The sequence below is a fragment of the Eleutherodactylus coqui genome, chromosome 3 (genome assembly GCF_035609145.1).
Source record: "Eleutherodactylus coqui strain aEleCoq1 chromosome 3, aEleCoq1.hap1, whole genome shotgun sequence".
Lineage (NCBI taxonomy): Eukaryota > Metazoa > Chordata > Amphibia > Anura > Eleutherodactylidae > Eleutherodactylus > Eleutherodactylus coqui.
In genome coordinates this window covers 279,359,161-279,382,483 of record NC_089839.1, presented here as the reverse complement: position 1 = coordinate 279,382,483, position 23,323 = coordinate 279,359,161, and the positions used below count along the sequence as shown (strand labels likewise).

Sequence of the window (23,323 nt, the reverse complement as noted above, 5' to 3'; positions counted from 1 at the left end):
GTACTAGAGTCTCCATACCCATCCATATCACATCTTGTATCCAAGCTAGAGGCAGTACCACAGGGTACTAGAGCCTCCATGCCCACCCATATCACATCTTGTATCAAGGGTTCAGTTTCCTGCAATAAATTCTCCTCTCTTACAATCACACAGAGAAAGTTTTATTCCATCCCAACTCCTCCTTCCAGGGGGGGATTTTTTTCCCCTTTCTTACAATGAGTCTATTTGTGGCATTTATGTTTTTGAGGTTACATTACCTATATTCTTCTCCTGTTATGGGACTTGCAGTACTTTTGAGATCTATAATGTCCCTATTTCCCTGTCTCTTAATCATTCTTCATTATAGATTTCTGTGTGACTATGGATTTAGGATTATACACTTATCCTGTATGCTTACGATTTTAATGTGATCCGGGGTACTGTATTTTAAATATTTCTGATAAGAAAAAGTTTTGGATTTTTTTTTTAGAGTTTATTGGTGCTCATGGTTTTTTTTTTTTGTTTATTTTACAGAACAGAACAAGCGGATGGCGTTTTCAAAATCCAACCAACAAGCGAGCAGAGAAATCAGAGCAAGTTTTCAAACTTGCAGCATTTTTGTGTGTCGAGAGGAGAGGACCTTAAGGAGAGCACCTAGGAGGTGAGTGAGGAGACGTCCATGCTCCTCTGGGAAATGTATGCAAATAAGGAAAAAGGAACAATACCTCTGCAGCGCCACCTAGTGGATGACAGCATTCCTAGGCACATGCAATGCATTTTCTCCTTTGCAATGATGCAGGCACAGCAGACATTTGTCAAGCACTTACAGCCAAAATCTGCAAAAGGAGCTTACGCACCATGTCTGGACCTACCCTTATGCTTTAGACCAAAAAACATATATAACCCATCATATGGGCGGCAATCGGTACATTTATTCCTTCCGCCTTCCCGTTAAACACTGCGCTCTGAATGGGTATCCTTGCTGTGGCTGAGAGTCAGTAGATTTTGCATAAGCTTCTATTTGCCACGTTCCGTTCCCCATTAAAAAGTCATGTTAATGAATGCGGAACGCGCCTCGGTGAGCCAAGTTTATTATGTTAAAATAAAGCCTGTAATATTTCATAGACAACAAAAAAAAAAAAAAAAGCCATTACTGCTTACTCGTCAGCAATAAAAAAAATTGCTTAAGATGACACAGAGCTGGGGATTTGATTAAATCTCCCACAATCAGATGGACTCCTCGTTGTATAATATTTATGCACTGCGTGAAGTACGAGACATTGTGATTATGAAGCATGTATAATTATTCCTCCGAGGAGGCCGCCACTTGCAGCCACGCACTTATCAGCGCGTTCGCCTGCTCCGAAAAAAAACCTACTTACAAAAAGTATATGGGAATAATAAATGTGAATGGAGTGTGATTTACACATGGCCGGGCCTCCAGATGTATCCTGCGGCTTTACTACCTCGTCCATTATGTGGAAGGATTATGGGAGATCGCAGATAGAACGACCTATATATATAGATCCTCTATTTGTGCGCCTCTCCGTTGGATGGAAGGCCCAGAGAGACACCGGTAATTAATCAGCAAATTATTTCCAGCAGGATTACATCCAAGATTTCCGAGCCTAAATTAGCCGGAATCGCCGGGCGACCCGTTTCATTGCCGCTTGTAAATGTGATTCAGTACATGGTATTAATCTGCTTCTCCCACCTAGATGTCATGGAATATGTCGCAGATAACTGTAGCGAACGGCCGGAGCGCCGATCTGCAATGCAGCCGTAATTAATCTCTGCCATAACGCGATTGATACTTGTGTTGCAGTCACAGCAGGTAAGTGGCTGCCGTCATAGAGGACGGGTGATACAAGGCATTAACGATATGATAAGATACAGACCAACATCTATCCATGGGTGTTACTACTAGAGGACTCGGGGCGACTAATACAGCGCTGCTCACCGCAGTCCGAATTCTTCTTTGTGCAGAATATGTTACATAGTATAATGGCCACTTTATTAGAGACCCCGTCTAGTAGCACGTTGGACCTCGTTTGCCCTTTGTAACAGCAGTGAATTGATTGTGGCGTAGATTTCACTAGATGCCGATATCATACTGCAGGAATGTCGGCCCCTGCGGACAGGAAGCTTCTTGTAGTTGCTACAAATTAGATGGAGGTGCTGCCATGTTCTCAGCAGCAGGCAGGAAGGGGGTCATCGATTCACGCTTCTCGCACAAAATTCGGACCCTCCCATCAGCACGGTGCAATAGAAATCTGGAATCATCTGACCAGGTGATGTTTTTCCGCTGCTCAGTGGTATAATTGTTGCATTGTTTTGCCCCCTGGAGTCTCGCCTTTCTGCTCATCAAGGGCAGCACTGGTGCTCAAATTGTTTGCTTGCTACTATAGATCATCCGCATAAGGGACTAAGTCGGACATTGACCAACTATTGAACGTCAGAATGTGGACATAAAAAAGTAGAAAATTTTGCGCAAGCCGAGCTTGCAGAAAAGTTTTGCAACTTTTCTTCTTACTGCACCAGCCCCCCACCTCCACACACTTTTCCAAAAAAATGGGCTAGGCTTTTAGGAGGGAGCGTGGCCACCCAGGACTAAAAAAAATTATTTATATTTTCCACCACAAACTGCTGTGAATGATGCAAAAAATTCAGATATGTTAGTTTGAGCACCAGCGTTATATTCAATTTTCTTGACTGTGCATCGCCTGGTCATCGGGCCGATTCTAGACATCCTCCTCTGACCCCTTTCATCAATGAGTTAACAGCCACACGACCCCTTCAATGGATGTTTTTCCTTGATCACAGCAATTTTGGTATATTCTGCACACTATTGCACAAGAACCCCACAACTAGTCTCGCACCGATGACCAGACCTCTTTGGAAGTCGCTCCGATCGCTGGATTTTCCCATCTAATGTGGATTTACACAAACAGATTTTGGAAACCTTGCTCACTTGATTTTATGCTGCGGTCCGGGTTGATGGGTCTTATTCCCATACAAAGAAGCTCCAATAGTGTAGGGCCGGTGTTTCTAATGAAGTGACCATTCTGTGTATGACACTACTGGCCATCTCACAACCACCACAGGAAAAACTTAAAGGGAGTTTTTCCATGACTTAAGATTGCTTCACGGCCACCATGTATTTCCCAGTTGCTGCTGGCCAGGGCATGTGATGCTATTAGCCAATCGCTCACTACTGTAACCACCGATTAGCTGCAGCAACCAGGACAACCATTTTTAAGTAGTGGAAAAACCCCTTTAATCTGGTCCCAGGTACTGTGGGTTTATTAAAATAGTTATGCATTTTTGGATTGACCCATACGCTCTCATAAAAAAGGTACCCGACTGCCGGAGCAGCAACGACCATCATTCCTCGCTTGCACACAGGAGCTATAGTCTGGGCAGAGGATGGAGGCGGAGCGGGTTGGAGATCTCTCCCGGCCGCCCACCGCCTCCATTTACTGCAAAACAGGCAGTTGCTCAAAGATTGAACGCCTCCTGCTTACACCGAGCGAGAAGCCGCTGAGCAATAATTCCGTTCCAGCTCAATGAAATGGTACGACGAGCGACTACCGAGTGACTTCTCGCTCAGTGCCCTGGTGGTGGCTGTGTGCACCGGGGCCAAGCGTTGCTTATAATTTCTCCTTCGGCTGAATATTCAGGGGTCCGCCCACGTCAAGGAACATTACTCCACTATTTATGTACACTTGCATACAGATGTTTTTGCCTTGATCCATATGCAACATGCATTATGCAACATATTAAAACCATGGACGGTCCTGGGAAGAGAGCTTGGGATGTCCTCATGCAAGTTAGGCAGCAAGGGAAGAGTGAAGAGTTGCTGAAGGGAACCAAATGTCCCTCTGCCATCTTCCAAATTACTTGAGTAGGGCCGGGCTCACACGACCAAATTGGATTCCGCATGTGAAGGCCCACTGCGGATTCCAGTTGCGAGTTTGGCCGGTGACCCCGCGCACGGTACTAACCTGTATTCCATATAGCTGCCTAGGCTCACAGGCAGTCATGTGTAGTGGTTTTTTTTTAGTGTGCATTTCCCGCACCGCCGCTTAGCGATGACGCAGGTGCCCATATGCAATATGAATTGCGCATGGGCTGCGGGTTGGATGCCTTCATTGAACTAAGGGCAAAATAGAGCATGCAGCGATTTTTCTTCCGCTTGCGGAATACGCAATTCGTATCCATGAGTGTGAAGGAAACCTTGAAACTACACGACTTTCAATGCCGGCGCGTACGGCGATTGCGGATTCCGCAATTTAAATATGTTCGTGTAAGACCCCTCCAAAGGAGATGTTTGGTTCGCATTAGTTCTCCCCCAGTTTGATTAGACCTCTCCTGCCTTTACAGCGCTACGGTTTGAATATCTTGTACTAATTAAGGTCAATAAACCCAGAACAGCGATATATGCAAGTTAGAATAAAGCGGTCTGTACTTATTCGCCTGTAACTGTGCTATACACCAGCTGGTAGAGGTCCTGGCACAGAGACGCTGGTGTGGCCCCATGCAGAAGAGCCCCCCATTGAATGCCAACAGTATTACAATACTCAGCGCCTTAAGGGAAACCCAATACGGTTCGTGTCTTTTAGAAGAAAGGCTGAAATATCATCACTTTGGCTCCAGTTTATGGGAAGTTGAGTGAACATTTTCTATAGTAAGTTTTTACAGCCTCCCCTGATCAAATGCCATGAATAACTCATTATGTGCCTAATGTTTTATGGTGTCACTTAAAACTCACATCGAGTGTTTTGGCATCTGAAGGATGAATGTGCGCGAGGCCCCGGGAGGTGCGTTACAGATCGGATACTCCTTTGTTTAGTAGTACTGAAATTACAGCTTTCATACTAGCTGCGTACTACATAACAACGGGGGAAGAGATGGACGAAGCAAGCCGAGGACGGGGGTTACACCGCTAGGGAACGTGTAAATCACACATTGGATTGGGAACGCAAGATGTGCCCAATTTGAACCTGCACTCACAGGGTGCCAATGGTGGACCCGCCAATTTTACTGCACGGTGGTATGCTGTGAGCACAGGCCCCACTACCGGTCCTCAGGAGGACATGTTGAAAATATCCCGATGATGGGAAGAACAGCAGGTTGACTTTGCTGAAACCTGGCTTACAAAACTTGAAAATAATGCAGAGTTGCGCCGACGAGTGCCGGGGACCAATGAGGCCAAGGTTCATGTGTCCAGAGACGGACACAACTGTGTTTACTGGTGACCTGAGACCCCTGGAGTGACAACGGAGGTGGGTAACAGCACGCTTGATGGTCTGGGCAGGAATTTCGCTTCAGAAATGGTTTAACCCAAACTTTTTTTGGGGGATCTGTGACACTAAAGTGGTATTTGGATCGGTTTCAACACACTTTATCCCATCCTCGAGTATTGAGAGATTTTCAGCAAGGTGGTGGCCGCAGGACGGGGTCCCAGTTCATCATGCACTATGCCTTTGTGACTGGTTAGAGGAGATGTTTCCAGAACATTGGATAGGCAGATACGGGCCACTGGATCTTCCCCGACCCGATTTTCCTTTGGGGCATCCCATTTCAACAAATCGATGAATTGAAGCTTGCCATCATTGAGGAATTCATTAACAGTACGGTTCAAATGTCTAGGGATGCAAGCTGGGAGGCAATAAGCCAAGTGGTCGCATGTATCGATCTTGAGGGTGCAAGGGTTGATCATTATGTCGAAAACAGATCTTCGGGTGGTTTCACATCAGCGTTGGAACCTTCGGTAGGAGTTTCATTGTAGATCCAGCGCAAAATGCTGGAAGAGAAGCTGCTGCATGCTGAACGGAAAGTGAACAGACCCCATTATAGTCAACGGGGTCCGTTGGGTCCCATCCTAAGACTGAGCCGTTCAACCATGGGGATGTAAAACCCACCCTTCGCTTTACTTTCTGAATGCTTCATTTTCGTTTGTTACAATTTATGTCATTGCACTGGTGTTGTACTCGCATGGCATTAAAATGCTATAAACTACTTCGGCGCCACCCTGTACGGAAAGCCATTCACTTTTACTGCCTCCTCCTAATCAAGGGGGAAGACTGATAATCATTAGATGGTTGTTCTAAGAGAAAAGAAGAAGCCGTTCAGATTAATTCCCCCCTTTCCACGTCTTCTCCTCCGTTCCATCATACATCATACATCGGTGTTTATGCGATTAGCGGCTCCTTTCCAAGTCCGCTCCTATTTTGCATTGAGGTGTGTATTAATGAATAGATAACTTGTTAGCGATCTCGCCTGTCCGGGATCTTGCGATTTCTTAAAGCGCTTGCCAGTTCTTTCCAAAACACTTCACAAAACATGTCAAGCAAAGCTAGAGAGGAAGGTCTGTCAGGGCAGAGCGCGCTGATGTTGATGCAAGAGGAAAGGCTGCCATGGAGATGTAATTGCGACCAATACAGTTGTGTCTCACCAATCAAAACCCATTAGGCAGACGAGGCCGGATGGCAGATGTGAGCGGGCGAGGTGCCCCTCGACGAGAGCGGTAACAGCTGTAATATGCACCGCCGGCTCTAATGACTTCTCCCTCCGCATGCAAACACAACGGTGGGACGGGAAAAAAAATTAAGTCCAGTAGACGGCCGGGGTCAGGGAGTCGCCGGCTCAGCAAACAGACTGTTTATTATTTAAACCAGCAGACAGAAGCATTTTGCTCCGTGGAAGGTTTGAGAGAAGCAATTAAAAAGAAGCTATTTTGCGCGACAAGCAAACGCGGAGCACATCTGTCAGGATAGGAGGCTGGGAAGAAAAAAACTATGTGCATCACCGATCTGCATCTGAAGTCAGGGAAGCCACAGCTTTGGGCCAACACAACTACAATTAAAGGTACCTCATACACGGTATGACTGTTGGCGCCGGCCGTGCTACGGACCTGAGCGCCGGGACCCGGAAGCAACGATGTGAAATGGGATATGGAATAAATGTGATTCTAAGTTTAGGGCGAACAATAAGACATCTGGCAAGGAGTTTCTCCGCAAAGGACCGGCGGCTTCGTCAGGCCATTACAGTGCGGAGCAGTAGCCGGACATTTAACCCTTTCCAATCCAGTATCGGATCTCATCCGACATTGAGATTTCCCAGCTTTCCCGTTGGGCGAGGACCGACGCGTTTCTAATGCTATGCGAAAGAAAGGTCTGACATTGGAACGCTCTACTGAATATGTGCGTTACACTGCGCAGAAGAGAGCGCCGATATTTCTTTCTAGATGGAGAGGGCGTTCCCTTGTTACAGTTATTAGGTCGCCCCTCTGAACTAGATAGCCCCGGGTAGAGCGCTCCGCTGTTTTTCTGCATGGCTATGGTGAGATGGAGTTGCAGCGGTCCATTGTAGCTTCAACAGGCTAGCAACGATTAAAAGCTTGACAACCCCTTTAACAGGGGATTTCCCGTTTATCATTTTTTCCCCCCTAGTGGTTGGGCATGACATAAAACAACAAAAAGAGGAATACATCCTGCTCTCCAGCCCTCTAGAGCAGTTCTTGCTTTCGGTATATTAGTCCAGTGGAAGTCAGGTGACTGCTGCAGGCAAATCAGACTGCAGTGCCTCCTGGCATCGGCACTGGGTGCCACGATGCCAGGAGTTTGGGACAGCGACACTGCAGCCTCCGATTGGTTGCAGTGGTCACCTGACTTCCGCCAGCTGTATTTACCAGGAGCCGCTCAGCTATTTCCCAGGGAGCTGAATAGAGGGAGTACCATCTCTGCTGTTGCCTTATACTGCCCACAGCTGTAAAAAAAAAAAAAAAAAAAAAAAAAAAAAAGATCATTAAAGTGCAAATATGCCTTTAAGTTAACCGAAGTAACACGTTTTGGAGAAGATTAAGTAATTCTAATAGGTTTGTCTCATCAAGACCTCAACCATCCATGCACCCTCTTGGCAGTGCAGAGAGCCCCTTACAAGGAGTGACTCTTGAGGACTCCAATCCCCCATATATTACATGGAGAGCCATTCAAATGAAAGGCTGCAACCCCCTCTGGAGATCGCGGTGACACAACACCTTTCAGCAATCGCCAGCTTTGCTCCGCTAGATGCGGCTTGTCGTCGGGCGTTCCTATAAGAAGTATTATTTTCAGCACTCACAGGGAAGCGGACATGGAACAATTCTCTAATAGACTCGAGCAGGCTCTTTGGAAGTGAACTTGCAATTCAACTGTCCATGAGACCTAAGGATCAGACTTCATTTGTTGCTGTCCGCATCATTAACTGCAGGCTTGTTAAACCTTACCACATATCACTTCCCCATTGACGAGGTAAGAAACCAACCGGCCGCTGGCACAACACTATTGGAAATATAGATTTTCCAAGCGCTGCCTTATTAATACATGCCAGGCTGCGGAGTGAGGAGACCATCCATTAAATAAAAAGGAAGAAAATGTAAAAAAAGACTCACACAGACCAAAACCCCCCACTAATCTGCCCTTACCCTGACATCACTAAATAGAGCGGTCAATGGAATTGACATTTTGGGATTGCACACGACATGAAAAATGCTCTGCTTTATCATAGTCGAATTAGGTAGAAACACTAATTTTTCATGTCATTTCCAGTTCCTTCTCCTCAATTCATAGAGAATTACCTACTTCTATCCACAGAAAAGGAAAAACTTGCTGTTGGGTGGGGGTCTCACCACCACCACTACTGATCTTGAGAATCGGGTCCCATGCCTACCCGTCCTCCTCACTGTGGGCTTACTGCACCTCGCACAATGAGGTTGCTGGACACTTTCAATGGGACTGCCGGAGACAGCCGAGCGGTAAGCTCTTGGGTATTTCTGTTAGCCCCATTGAATTTAATGGAGCACCGACCACACATGCTCAGCCAGTGCTCCGTTTATTCGGAAGCCACTATGGGGGTAGAAGTGACCCCTGTAGTGACACAAAACCTCCACTCTCGAGATCGGCAGGTGTCTGAGCATTGAGACCCCTACTGATCAGCAGGTTATTCCCCCATCCTCTGGATAGGGGATAACTTGTAATTCTGGTACAAACTTTTTACGACTAATCCCTACTTTTCAAAAAGGGTTGTCCTTGTAGGATGTAAATGGTTCGCTCACTATTAACAATCTTTTCTTTCCTGTTATAAGGATCCCCAACAATTTGCTGATCACGGGGTCTTCTGTTCCTTGGACCACCAGTGATCAGCTGCCATCTACAGGGGAAGCGGGCATCAAGTCTTCCCTTTGTATGTATGCAGGACTTGTAAAACATTCTTTATCCTAAGGCCAGTTTCACATAATGTTATGGCTGAACGTATACATAATACGGGCGAATGTCCTATTCGTGGGTCTTCTGACCTGAAGTCAGATCATGATGGATCAGATCTATGATGTTCTGAACCCAAGTCAGCAGACCCACGGTTGGGCCAAGGCACTTGTCCGTATTATGGATGCAAAAAATGCACCTGTATGAAACTGGTCTTAATAATCCTAAAATTCAAGAAGTCAAATTGCCAATTTACACCGGCCATCAGATGGTCCAAGTTAACACGCAGCTGAAGCTATGAATCTATACACAGGAAATGTCCTAGGGTTTGCAGAAGTGAAACATTGGATTGTAGATTTTACAAAGCCAGTCCGATTGTAGGCCATTCATGAGCCGGCAATATTCTCACACGTTGTGGTATTTCAGAGGACTAAAACTATAATAACCATATAATGTTTCAGCTCTGTGTCATTAAAGGGGTTGTCAGAGATACAATTACTTTGTAAAAATATGCCCCTCGCGTGAAAAAATAAACAGCTTATACTCACCCCTCTCTGAAAGGCCCCTGTGGGCTGCTCCGTCTCTTCTTGCTGATGTATGGGTTACAGGCTGCAGCAGCTGGTGTATAGGACATCATAGGCTGCAGCAGCCAACGACAGAGCTCAGCAACTGTTCCAAAAAAAGCCCGCTGCAACCAACTTGTCACGGGGCAGACTGAGGGAGACTTAGTAACATAGTAACATAGTAACATAGTATGTAAGGCCGAATGAAGACATTGTCCATCTAGTCCAGCCTGTCTATCCTACTGTGTTGATCCAGAGGAAGGCAAAAAACCCCAAGGCCAGAAGTCAATTAGCCCTTTTGGGGAAAAAATTCCTTCCCGACTCCCTAATGGCAATCAGACTGTTCCCTGGATCAACCCCTAATAGTTCCTACCTGCCTATATACCAGGATTGACACTTAACCTAATATTTATATCCTGTAATATCCTTCTTCTCCAGAAAGACATCAAGTCCCCTTTTAAACTCCTCTATGGATTTTGCCACCACCACTTCCTCCGGTAGAGAGTTCCACAGTCTAACTGCTCTTACAGTAAAGAACCCCTTTCTGTGTTGGTGATGAAACCTACTTTCCTCTAATCGTAGCGGATGTCCTCTTGTTACCGTCGTGGTCCTGGGTGTAAACAGATCGCGGGAGAGATCCATGTGTTGTCCCCTCATGTACTTATACATGGTTATTTGGTCGCCTCTTAACCTTCTTTTTTCTAGAGTAAATAGTCCCAATTTGGATAGCCTCTCTGGGTATTCCAGTCCCGTCATTCCATGTATTAGTTTAGTCGCTCTTCTTTGAACCCCCTCAAGCACTGTGACATCTTTCCTGAGCACCGGTGTCCAGAATTGTACGCAGTATTCCATGTGAGGCCTGACAAGTGCCTTATATAGTGGGAGGATAATGTTCTCGTCCTTCGCCCCTATTCCTCTTTTGATGCACCCCAAGACTTTATTTGCCTTTGCAGCGGCTGACTGGCATTGGTTACTCCAGTTTAGTCTATTATCCACTAATACCCCCAGATCCTTTTCCATATCACTTTTCCCTAGTGGTACCCCATTAAGTGAGTATTTGTGACATCCGTTCCTCTTGCCCATGTGCATAGTCTTACATTTTTCAACATTGAACTTCATTTGCCATTTTTCTGCCCAAGCCCCCAGCTTATCCAGGTCCGTTTGTAGCCGCACATTGTCCTCCGTTGCATTAATTACATTGTATAATTTTGTGTCATCTGCAAATATTGATATTTTGCTGTGCAGCCCCTCTATCAGGTCATTAATAAATATGTTGAACAGAGTGGGGCCTAATACTGAACCCTGTGGCACCCCGCTAGCGACTGTGGTCCAATCAGAGTACGAACCATTTATTACCACCCTCTGCTTTCTATCGTTGAGCCAATTTTTTACCCACTTACACAAGTTTTCGCCCAGTCCGAGCTGCCTCATTTTGTATATTAGCCTATTATGTGGCACGGTGTCAAAGGCTTTAGAGAAGTCCAGATATACAAGATCAATAGATTCTCCCTGGTCCAGCTTAGAGCTTACTTCATCGTAGAAACTGATCAGATTTGTCTGACATGAGCGACCCTTCATGAATCCATGCTGGTGAGGAGTTATTCCCTTAATCTCCTTGAGGTACTCATCGATGGCGTCTCTCAGAATCCCCTCGAAAATTTTTCCCGTTACTGAAGTGAGACTTACTGGCCTGTAGTTACCAGGCTCACTTTTGCTCCCTTTTTTGTAGATTGTGGGGAGCAGGGAGTACAAGATCCTAATTAATTTTTATTTTTTCATACGAAGACCAGTTTTTACAATGAAATTCCATTTTGGACAACCCCTTTAATGTAGGGCTGTGTGTACCGTACAATGAAACCTAAGAGCAAACAAATGTGACATACCTTTGGCATCATCAGAACCGGACGCCAGAAGTTTGGGGTCCATGAGGTTAAAGTCCACACTCCAACACCTTTTTTCATGCTCCTGTTTTTTCAAGTTGGGACACAAAGAAACAAAGTTTTAAAACAGGACACTCATTGAGAAGCACGATACAGGCAGACACTCTACAGAGAGACCGTAAATCATGAACTGGGAGTAGCTTCAATAACTCATCATCTAGGGTGAAGAGGGTTAAAGGGGCTTTTCAGAGCAAAAACTATTGACAACCTATACTTGGAATAAGTCATTAATGGTTAATCAGAGGGGACCCACCACCACTTGGGTTTTCCAGCGATCAGCTGACCCGCTGGTCGTGCAATGGGCTGGAGGTAGTCATCAGGGTCGGAAGCAGAAGGGTCATGGCTGGCTTCACTCCCATTGAAATCCGGAGGCTTCAGTTCCCATTGATTTCAATGGGAGTAAAGCCTGCTATGGCACTTCTGCTAACGACCCCGATGACCATGTCCAGTCCGCTGCATTGACAGTGGGGGCCAGGTGATCAGTCCCTGGTCGATCAGGATAGGTCAGCAATAGTTTTTGCCTGGAAATCCCTTTAAAGGCTTTCCCAAGATCAGAAGATGCATGTATGTATAATGGTAAGTCAAGTGATTATAATAAATCTCATCCACGCTGCTGCAAAAGTTTTTTTTTGTGGAAAGTGATCTGCGGTGCCGATTCCTAAATCCGCAGCCTGTTAATTTCTGTTGTGGGATGGGCATGGATTTATTATGGGTTTTTCCCAATGACTTTAGTAAGAATGTAAAAATCTGAAATAAATCCACATTAAGGATGTGTTCACACACTGCAGAGATGCTGCGGATTTTCTGCAGCAGAATCGGATGTGGAAAATCCGCAGCCTTTTAAAGTGCGAGCAGCGTGGATACTATTTCAAGAAATCTCATCCACTCACCGTGGGACAAAAAAATCTGTAAACTGACCTACGGTGCAGATTTTAAATCCACAGAACCTCACCTCCAAGTGTGAAATCCATGTCGAATACACAATAAAGGGGTTGTACCTAAAATTTAAGTTATCCGCCATCCATAGCAGAGTCATTGCTGTGACTCCAGACGATCTCAAGAGCGAAAAACCCTATACCATGTGAATTGGGCCGGCTGCACACGCCCAAGTCAGTTTACGGATGCGGGATCAAGCACCAGAATCCGACCCTGTGCCCGGCCGGTGCCCCCTGCATACCTGTCATTCTTCTTTTCTTCCATGCTGTGGATGTATGAGCTGTCGCACATGCGCACTACAAATTTACCTGCGTTGTCGCTAGGCCCTTCCGCAATGATGATGCGTCCGTGCATAGCCCGCACAAAAATATAGCATGCTGCGATTTTTCCCCCTGCTATGGGCAGTATTTGCTGCGGAACCCGGAGCGGAGGCCAGCCCTGGATTCCGCAATGCATATATGGCCTTGTGCAGGCAGCCTTCGTGTCAGAGCCAGACCAGAGGGGCAGGTGTTGGCACCACTGATGTGGGCTGGATGTAAGTAGGTTTCTTTGGACAACCCCTTTAAGGTAGTGCAGTAGGTCTACCTTCAAGCCTATGTTAAATCACATAACTTGTACAAAGCCTTGTGCAATTATGATGAGAAGTGCTATTTTTTGCAATTAGACCTCTATATAAGAAGGGGGGGAAATAAAACTAAAAAAAAAGGGTTCTTCTACACGGGCCGATAAATCACTCAGATTCCCACAACCAGCGGAAATCTGAGCGATATCATTCAGTGTGAGTACAGGCCCAACTGAACCACAAACACGAATTTGTTTGCTTCTCGCTCTTAATACTTCCGCATGCAAAAAAACTGAGCAATGGATCAGCCCGTGTAAAAGGCAGCCATTCCCTTATGAACGACAGCACGTTTATTATGAAGGAGGCAGGCGGGCCCGCCCGTCCCGCCAACGTTCACTGAGCGATGCTCGTTCCTGTGCAAAGATTATCGCTGGCTCGACCTGTTGGACATCTGCGTCCGATAGGTCATCCCATGTAAAATGGGCCCAAACTTACTGCTCTGCTTGCAAAAAGGGATTTACCACCAGCGGATCTCCTTGTGTTTCTTTTATATTACAATACAAAGAACAAAAACTAACAAACCAAAAAAAAGAATAAAAATGACAATATTCAGGTAAAGACACAAAAAACTAGCAAAACACATTTTCTCCCTGGGGTATAAAGAAGAGAAGAATCGAGACGGAGTGGAGGCTCGAGGATCTCACCCGCTAGAGAGGGAAAAAAAAAAGCAGCTGAATTTAAACGTTACCTGGTATACTTTGGATCTCTGCCCCGTAAAGCCATCCCACAGAATCACCGTCCCTTCGTAATCGCTGCTGGCCAGTAAGTTTTTGTGATAACTGCTCCAGCTTATACAGCTGCAAGAGATAAAAATATATTACAGCACAAGACTCAGAAAACCGTGCGGCTTCAGTCAGCGCGGCGTATTATGTCCACAGGGGCGCCGCGCTCCCCACACCAGACTCATTCAACACAACGAGGGCCCATTTAGCATGGGATCGAGCCAAACACCTGGCGGCATCACATTCACTCCTGAGCGCTAAGAGATTTCTAAGCTGGAGACGGTCGCCGAGCTTTTCCTTATTGTTAAATAATTGGTTTCCTAAGAGGACTTTAGAGATGGGAGGGGGGGGGGGGGGGAGTGATGTGGCTGGTAAACTGCCATCGTCCCTATTGGATTCTGCGTCTTGTTTCATGTCTGGCTTCATTTATCAGAGCATATTGCATTTCTCCCCTTGGTGGGAAGAATCTTAACAGGAGGATCATTTACATGGACGTTTATATCTGTCGCATCATGCGTGATTCAATTAAAAGGATGGTCCGTAGATCTGGAAGGTCAATGTAGATGATAGCTGTACATATAAAATCACGGATAAGGTTCTTCCAATAGGGAATTAAAGGTGTTGTCCACTTTTTGACTATTAATGACCTATCCTCAGGAGAGCTCAGCAATACTTGATTGCCAGGCGTCTGCCGGAGTCTGTCAGTATGTAGAGAGCTGGTGAGCGGTCTGCACATCATGTCCTATAAGGAACGGTTAAAGGATCTGGGAATGTTTAGCTTGCAAAAAAGAAGGCTGAGAGGAGACCTAATAGCTGCCTACAAACATCTGAAGGGCTGTCACAGTGCAGAGGGATCAGCCCTATTCTCATTTGTACAAGGAAAGACTAGAAGCAATGGGATGAAACTGAAAGGGAGGAGACACAGATTAGATATTAGACAGTGAGGGGGATCAATGAGTGGAACAGGTTACCACGGGAGGTGGTGAGTTCTCCTTCAATGGAAGTGTTCAAACAAAGGCTGGACAAATATCTGTCTGGGATGATTTAGTGAATCCTGCACTGAGCAGGGGGGTGGACCCGATGACCCTGGAGGTGCCTTCCAACTCTATGACTCTTGGCAGTGACCTGGGTTGGTATTGGAGTTCATGTAATCTTTGAATTCAATGGAATACGAACTGGGGCCGCTGCCAAGTGTTCAAAGCTGTTCGTTTCCAGCTTTGGGGGTAGAAGTAAAATGCTTTTAGATGGAATGAATAAAACAAAAAAAAAAACAAAAAAAAACAACACACGAGTGAAAGTGAATGATAATTGTTTAGTTTAAACACGAGCTAACGACAATGACTAATGAGAATCGTTGATTTTTTTGTCGTAATCATTGGGTCATTCGCTTATCATTCAGTTTAACCAGCGCTCGTTCAGTCCCTCTCAGTCACTTATACAGTAAATGTGAAAGACTGAACGATTCTTGGTTGAACGAACCAACAAAGTGTCCATCTAAACAGGATGCCTGAGAACAAACGAGCTAACAATGATGTCACTCGCTCAAACAAGAACAGTCTCGTGTAAAAACACCCTTACTAGTATCAAACTATTAACAACCACTTGTCCGTCCGTGAGTTACATCATCCCGAGTCAGTGAGTTACATGCTCCGCCCCTGATCACATGACTGTGATGCCATTACAAGTCCTTCATCCAGAGGTCTTCCCGAATGAGTGAGTTATGCATCCCCTTCCCACCCTCGAGGTCTCAGTTGTTATGGAATAGGACCTTTGATGATGTCACAGTCATGTGATCAGTGGCGGAGCATGTAACTCACTGACTTGGGATGAAGGACCTTCGATGACAACACTGTCGTGATCATGGGCGGAGCCTGTAACTCACTCACAGACGAACAACTGTCGTCATCAAAGGTCCTTCATGCAGAGTTAGTGAGCTACGCGCTTCGCCCCTGATCACATGACGGTGACATCACAAGTCCCATTCCATAGCAACTTAGGCCACAGGGATTTGTAGGGGATGAATACCTCACTCATTCGGGGTGACCTCTGGATGAAGGTCTTGTGATGATGTCACAGTCATGCGATTAGGGGAAGAGCATGTAACTCACTCCGGTTGATCAGGGATGTAGCAAAAGTGAGTGAGTTACATTCTTCATGCCCCGATCACATGACAGTGACGTCATCAAAGGTCATTCATCCCAAGTGTGATCAGTAACCTGTGTGGTAGGAGTCTGGGGTCACATGACTAGGAGGTGATCAGTGTGTGCAGGACTCTGCTGTGCTGCTTTTCATCCCTGCTGTAAGAAGAACGTATATAGCAGAGCTGTGTGTGTGTGTGTGTGTGACGTGCATGAAGCAGAGTTGTGTGGCACAATGCGTCACCAAAAACACTGGTACTATATAATTTTCTAACAATTACTAGTATTGATATAAAATACAAGGACCAGTATAGACATCACCTCCCTCGGCAGATTACTATATGGAGGAGCATTGCAGAGGTGTAAAATACTGATGAACGACCACTCTCACAGCTGCCACATACTGGGGTGAGTGGATGCTCAGTGTTATACTTGCTCATAGATAAGGCATACAAAAAGGTGCCAGTTCCATTGACACATGTAGTGCACCATGCAGGCTTACAACCCATTAATGACGCCACACACCATTCAGCCTGGTGGGTTGCCCTGCACCTTAAAAGGGAACCAAACTGGTAATGCCACCCTGGGTTTCCGAGAGAGTGGATGTTCATCAGCATCTTGCACCTGTGCAATGCTTCTCCATATAGCAATCTGCCCACCATGGTTATCAATGCTAGACTAGCTGAGGCCAGAATCTTACTGCCAACTTTCTTATGCAATGGTGTGGAGAGCGTACAGAGAATTGTGTGAATGAGAAAAACATCCAGAGAAAGGGGATCGTGTGGGTGTAACGAGCGCATCAATGAAAAGGCCAGAAGAGGATGTCAAGAATCAGTCTGACGAACAGGAGGTGTGAATACAACACTATTTTCTGTCCGTAATATGTCATAAAACATACACAAATAATACAGACAACATTGATTTGCACTGCTGCATCCAAAAGTGCGTATTTTATATGCATTAAGGCTGGAGAAGGGGTGGGAGGGTGTTGAACGCAGCATTTCGGTCTGTATCACAAACTAAAATCACCCACTAAAAACTATCGAATGGTCTTAAAAAGTAGCAAATTAGCAGTTGGATGCGTATTCACCAAATTCTTCACGCATGTTACCAGGAGACAGTGAGGTTAAGGAAAAAAAAGTGACATCAATTGGTCCTTCTTGGTCATGTGAAAAATGCAGTAAATATGGATGAAACACGCATGTAAAAAAAGTTAATAAAATGGATATACGCACCAAACACACCAAGTACACATGAAAAAAAGGCGCACACATGCGCAGTAAAAACAAGTCCAAACGCTCAACTCGGCGTTCTGTAGCACGGATGGCCTTAAGAGCAGACAACCAGCTCTGGGGCCATTGTAACAGAAACGAGAGTTGTCAGCCAGCAAACGTGCACAAAAACAGGACCACAGAGCAGTGGAAAAACATCGCCCTGCTAGATGCATCCAGATCCCTGCTGCACCGAGCTGATGGGAGGTCAGAATTTGGTGCGAGCAGCATGAATCGATGAACCCTTCCTGTCAGGTTGGTCAACATAGAGTAATGGTAGGACGGACGCCACGACGAATTTCTTCGGTTATGAAGACCAGGGGAGGTTTAAACATGCTACTATTGTTTGTTTCCATTAAAAGGGGTCATTCAATGTACAGACACTTAAAAAAAATAAATAAATGAAAACCTTTGGGCACCTGCACACAAGCGGAAATTCCGCGGCAGGATTTCCCGCGGAATTTCCGCCGCTGGAAGCCTGCATAGGATTGCAGAGCCCCGCACAGAAATGTCACTCACCCGGCTCCGGTCTGTGCATGCGCACATCAAGCAGCCGGAGCCGCGGGTGAGTACGCGCCGGTCCCTGCAAGCGTCCGGGTCGGGTCCCGCAGCAAGAATCCTCGCCGCCGGATCCGACCCGCCCGTCTGCAGGCGGCCTTCCTCGCAAGAGCTTATTACATGGCAATTCTGTATACAAAAACCTAGAAAAAAAAAATAGGGAAAACATAATATTTTTAATCCAAAAGCGTGCGCTGAAGTAAAAGGAATCCATCTGCACGTAACGAACAATCTCTCTGCTCTCCGGGGGACAGAAAGGCCTTTGTTTTCCCGAACGCGAGCCGAAAACAGCAGCAATTTACCAACTCTCGAAATATTCAATTAAGGATGAAAAATTAAGTGACATCACTGGAGGCGACGCACGGGAGGCGCGAGAGACAAAACCCGTTTTGATTAAAGAACTTCGATGAAAGATTTATGGTTTGGAATCGGCAACCATGATGGCTGCGCTATGATTCAGCGCCATCCGACGGCCCTTGATATGTGGTCGAACGTCTTTGAGAGTCAGAAATCTCAACACGTTTTAAAAGGAAGCGCTGCGACGTCTCACTCCGGGCGGCGCTTTGTAACCAGCCGAGTACAAAGTGGAGGAAACTGCCACTGCGAAAGGGAACATTTCCGAATTCCAGTTTCTAAAGCAGACAAATGAGTTATCAGTCGCCCGTATTGTGTACAGTTTTATGCTTCCACACATCAATCCTCCATTCTTTTGTGAGCGAGAGGCTCCCAGCTGAATCCTGCGTGCTGCCGGCGCCCAAGATGTACGACATAGAAAAAGTGGGGGAGAAAAGGGAGATTTGTAGGAAAATAAAAAGCTTCTTTCCTGGAAGGTTTGCGAGAGGACAAACTTTTTAATTTAAAGTAAATTCCGAGTTGCGGCGGTTCAGCTGATTAAGACATTTCGTCTTGTCTGACAAGACCCCATCTATAATACAAGGTGCAGTAAGCCGCTTACACCGAACACATGTAAGAATCCCCACAGGGACGTCACCCAATTCCATAATGATGTCTGGACTCTACAATAATACTCCTGTCCTATTTTCACGTACTCCCCGGTGAGCGGAATGTAAAAGGCACCAACATTCTCCTGCAGGGACATATACTGTAACACCTTTGATGTATCTGAATGCTCCGTGTTATCCAGATCGCCTTGACCCCCGCTACCGGCACCAGCTAGCGCTTTGTTCACGTAGCTTATATTGATATATGTGCATGGTTCAAGGGGCCAGCATAGGACAGACTAGAATTTCAACGTTAGGTGTTAGTGTATAGAAGAATTGGGGTGTACAGAGGAGTTATGGGGGAAAATTTATTAAGACCGGCATTTGATACGCTGCTGGAGTGAAGCACACAGGTAAGGGGCGTGTTAACCCTTTCCGATCCAAATTGTATCCCGGTTTTCCTAGGGGGCTTACTCTTTTTCTGCTGTTATACAACGGCGCTATATGCTGGCTAAAGCCAGTACTGCATGAGGTGACACGTTGGGTAGACTCCGACAGCAGAGAGGCTGGCAATATACAGTAAGAGAACCCCGACGGACGTCTTCCAACATCGGAGCTGTTGGAAGACGCCCTAAATCATGTCTTTAGACATCAGACAGTGGATTGGGAAGGGTTAATGGTAATGATGCCAGGGGAGAGGGAGGGAGACTAGCGATAGCAGTCACCGCCTGGTACTACAGTCCTGGCTTCTCCGTTTTCCATGCCCCAAGCATGCTCAGAGTGCAACGATGAATATGCCCTTTGTCATGCCCGGTCCTTTAGATTGGGGGACGCTCTTTTCAGTGCCCCTCTGCTCTGCCTAAGGGTATGTTTACAGTGCGTTGACCATTAGCAGCAGGTGAGCTGGGCTATAGATAAGACTCTGTGGGTGGAACAGCGGGCGCTTCTACCCGGGCAAAAAGCAACAGTTTCTCAAAGAGTCACTTTAATAAAAAATAAAATGAAATAACTGACAATTCAGATGAACTGCAAGAAAACTGGATGAGAAGGAAAGGTGGGCGACTGCTGAAGAGTAACTACAGTCAATACAATCGCTCAATCAAGAGTGTAATTATGACTGACAAGAAGAACACATGGAGAAACCAAAGAGATAACGACATCACTCAAGTGTTTGTCCACCTACTGCAAGTGCCAGAATTACACCTGTGTGCACAGATACATATGTTATACCCCAGAAAACCATTTACCAGAGTCAGCGGGAAGGAGAGAAGCTACTCATGTAATCCGATTGTTCTGCCATAAAGTTCATACCAACCGTAATCTACGGAGCACAACAATAACTGGTGCTTAGAAAGTGAGCCAAACCCTACAAATCATTCTTCGGTTCGCCAGATCGAGAGATTGTGAAACCTAATCAACAGTCTTATATGAAGGGGCGAACTCCAAAATGAGAGCAGAAAAGTCCAAGAAACTCCTAGTAGAAGCCAACGGGGTGGGTCAGTGCAGTCGGCAGGCTCCAAGCTACACCAAGGCAAGAAGAGTCCAACAAGGGATGGGGTCCGAAAACTCAGGAAGAGCTTACCATATTTTGGCGCATTTCACCAAAACCGAATATCTACCCTATACTACCAAAAGTAATTGGACACTTGTAGAAGTACAGAGCGCTGAAGCATTTTCCAATATATGTTCTTAACTTCTACTCGTTCTCTGAACTATATTTTTCCCCATGTATAATATTGTTCACATCAGATTTTATGCTCCGGACCGGATGTATTCCTTTATTTGACCCTTTTAGACATAATCTGGCGCCTGAGCGAGAATCAATAGTATTTATTTCCATATGTTAATACTTAGTAGGACTCCTCTGACCCTAGTGGCATTGGATACTCTCCGTGGCATACTTTATACTAACGTCTGATGCATTTCAGCTTGTATTTCCCTCGATTCATCCTGCAAATGTCTGTGGGGTTCTCTCAAAGAAGATGAACGCTGTTCGTATTTCCTGACCTGAAGCTCTAGTTCATCCCAAAGATGTTGAGTTGGGTTCAGGTCGGGACTCTGTGCAACCGGTCCAATCGTGGAACATCTATATCCACAAGCCAATACAAATCAGCATTGGATTTGTGACAAGGCACGTTGTCTTGTTGGAAGTATGGCCGACCATTCCCAGAGTATTACCACGTTGTCAGCAGCACATCATCATCTAGAATATCAGGGTACACCTTCATGTTTATGGCTCTTGTCACTACAACCAACATACTGAGACCATGCCATACTTAACAGTTGCAACAACACACTCAGGCAAAAGCTGTTAACCAGCATCCTCCATACCCAGGTACATCCATATGATTTGAAGATGGAGTAGCGTTATTTGTCATTTCGTAGAATGTTCTTCCATTACTCAACTGCCCGATGATGATGCTCCTTGTACAGTTGTAGATGGGTTAATGCATTTTCTTTAAGAGAACTCGCCAAATATTTGCAGGATGAATAGAGGGAAATGTTCAGGTGTCCAATTACTTTTGATAGCACAGTGTACATTAGACCTGTAAGCAGCAAGATGAGGAGGCATTTGCTGTAAGGTCAACACTGGGACAACACCGTTAATGAACGACCTCTCAGAGCTTGCAGCGCTTTAATATCTCGTACAGAACATTAGCTGGTCACTTTCCAGCATTTTAATAAGGTATCAGCGGCATCTGTCCTATCTCCAAGAGAACTGATGGATTTGATGAACTGGAAGAATAATGGAGATCCTTTCAATATTCACAGTGGACACCAACACACCGACCTCCAGTTATACCAGACAAGGTTAAGAGCTGCAATATGTTAAACGCAGTTCCGGGAAGACCTGACAACCGACCGTAATACATAGCAAATCAGTGTCGTCTGTAGACACCAGATTCCTTGGGGTGAACCTTTGGCTTCTGAAAGCTTCTGACATACTTGTATGTACAGAATGAACAGGGATGGTAAGGCTAGGCAAGACTTTTGGGCAAGGTAAGCCTTCTTTCACACATTGTCCTTTCTTTATGTCCAAGGTATGCATCAGAAGGATCTATGATGGAAACCTTTGACGTTTTCACTTAACAGATGCCACATGGAAGCTTTCATCATCCATAGACTGCCATTGCATTAAAAACAAGCATGTGAGCCTATGGTTCCATTTGCAGCATGCACCAGGGGCTTTCCTGAAACATACAATACGCTGAGTATGGAAGTAGCCTAAAATTAATAGTTATTGCAAACATTGCTGCACAACCTAAAAGGGGTTTTCCTGTATGGGGTGGTAAAAATTTGTAGCTGAAGGTCAAGAGAATTTATCCACTGGCCTTGGTAGTACTTCTTGCAGAAGTCCAGCGGTTGTTGAGACTTGAGGCCCATTTACACGCAAAGATGACCGTTCAAAAGATAGGCTTTGAGCGATTGTTTTGCATAACCTGCTAATGGACACTATTGTCCATTAGCAGCTTATCACCTTAATTTGCATGTAAATGAGCCTCCAGGAACTGTATGCAGAGAGCAGCAGGTAGTCTGTTCTCTGCATTCAGCTCCTTTGTTCTGCCCTCGGGCTGCAAGCGGAATACAATGTAATCAGCGCTCTCATGGAGGATACAGCACCATGGAAAGGAAGCACATCAAACGATGGCTTTTGAGCGATAATTGTTGCGTGTAAATGGGCCTTTACAGGCAAAGCCCCCTGGGAATATATGCAAATTAGCTTCCCTTCAGAAGGAAGAAAACTCCATCTAGTGCCACATATAACATAGGTAACCACTCTATGTCAATCTCCAACCCGTTAAAGGGGTTGTCTGAGAAAAGAGTCCAGTTTGAGTCCACAGTGCCAGCGCCTCTACTTACAGCCCGGATCTGACACCAGTTCATGTGATATAAAGTTCATTCTCAGCATCAGTGCCGTGATTATAAGGGACTGGCTTAATTACTGAAATGAAGTGCACAGCCCCATTATCAAGCCGCAATAGCAGAAGGAGAGGAAGCTCTACATCACATGACCTGTTGTCCAAATCGGGCTGGAAGACGAAGTGCTAACACTGCTAGCCCAGAGTGGATTTGGGCAAGTTAATTGCCTCAGATAGGCCACTTTAAAAGAGCCTTGAAAACATGAGTAGCGAGATCAGGCAAACCACAACCGCTGTGCGATTACATCAGGAAGCTCCCGTCACAGGAGCCGAAAACAGCATTGTGATTAAACCCCCAAGAAGACTTCACCTCCATTAGTGAAATGGATACAACGTTGATGTCCATTATTACTACAAGGGTTCCACTGGTCTCCGTTATAATCGGAGTGTAGAATAATGTAGTCGACTCCGCTATGCTATCCTCTAAATATATTGGAAACGGAACCCTTGGAATACAAACACTAAAGTGATGTCCGTTTCACCAATAC

The 23,323-nt window shown here is 45.6% G+C and overlaps 1 protein-coding gene across 1 annotated transcript in view; it reads right to left on the bottom strand.

Annotated features, from left to right (window-relative positions):
* The window catches only part of COP1 (COP1 E3 ubiquitin ligase), a 180,669-nt gene that overhangs the window by 73,884 nt on the left and 83,462 nt on the right, over positions 1-23,323 (bottom strand). Inside the window, exons 13-14 of the mRNA XM_066597491.1 lie at positions 13,974-14,082; positions 11,671-11,752 (exon numbers count right to left, since the gene is read on the bottom strand). Of these exons, the coding sequence (XP_066453588.1) occupies positions 11,671-11,752; positions 13,974-14,082 (191 nt within the window). The remainder of the gene's footprint in view (positions 1-11,670; positions 11,753-13,973; positions 14,083-23,323) is intronic.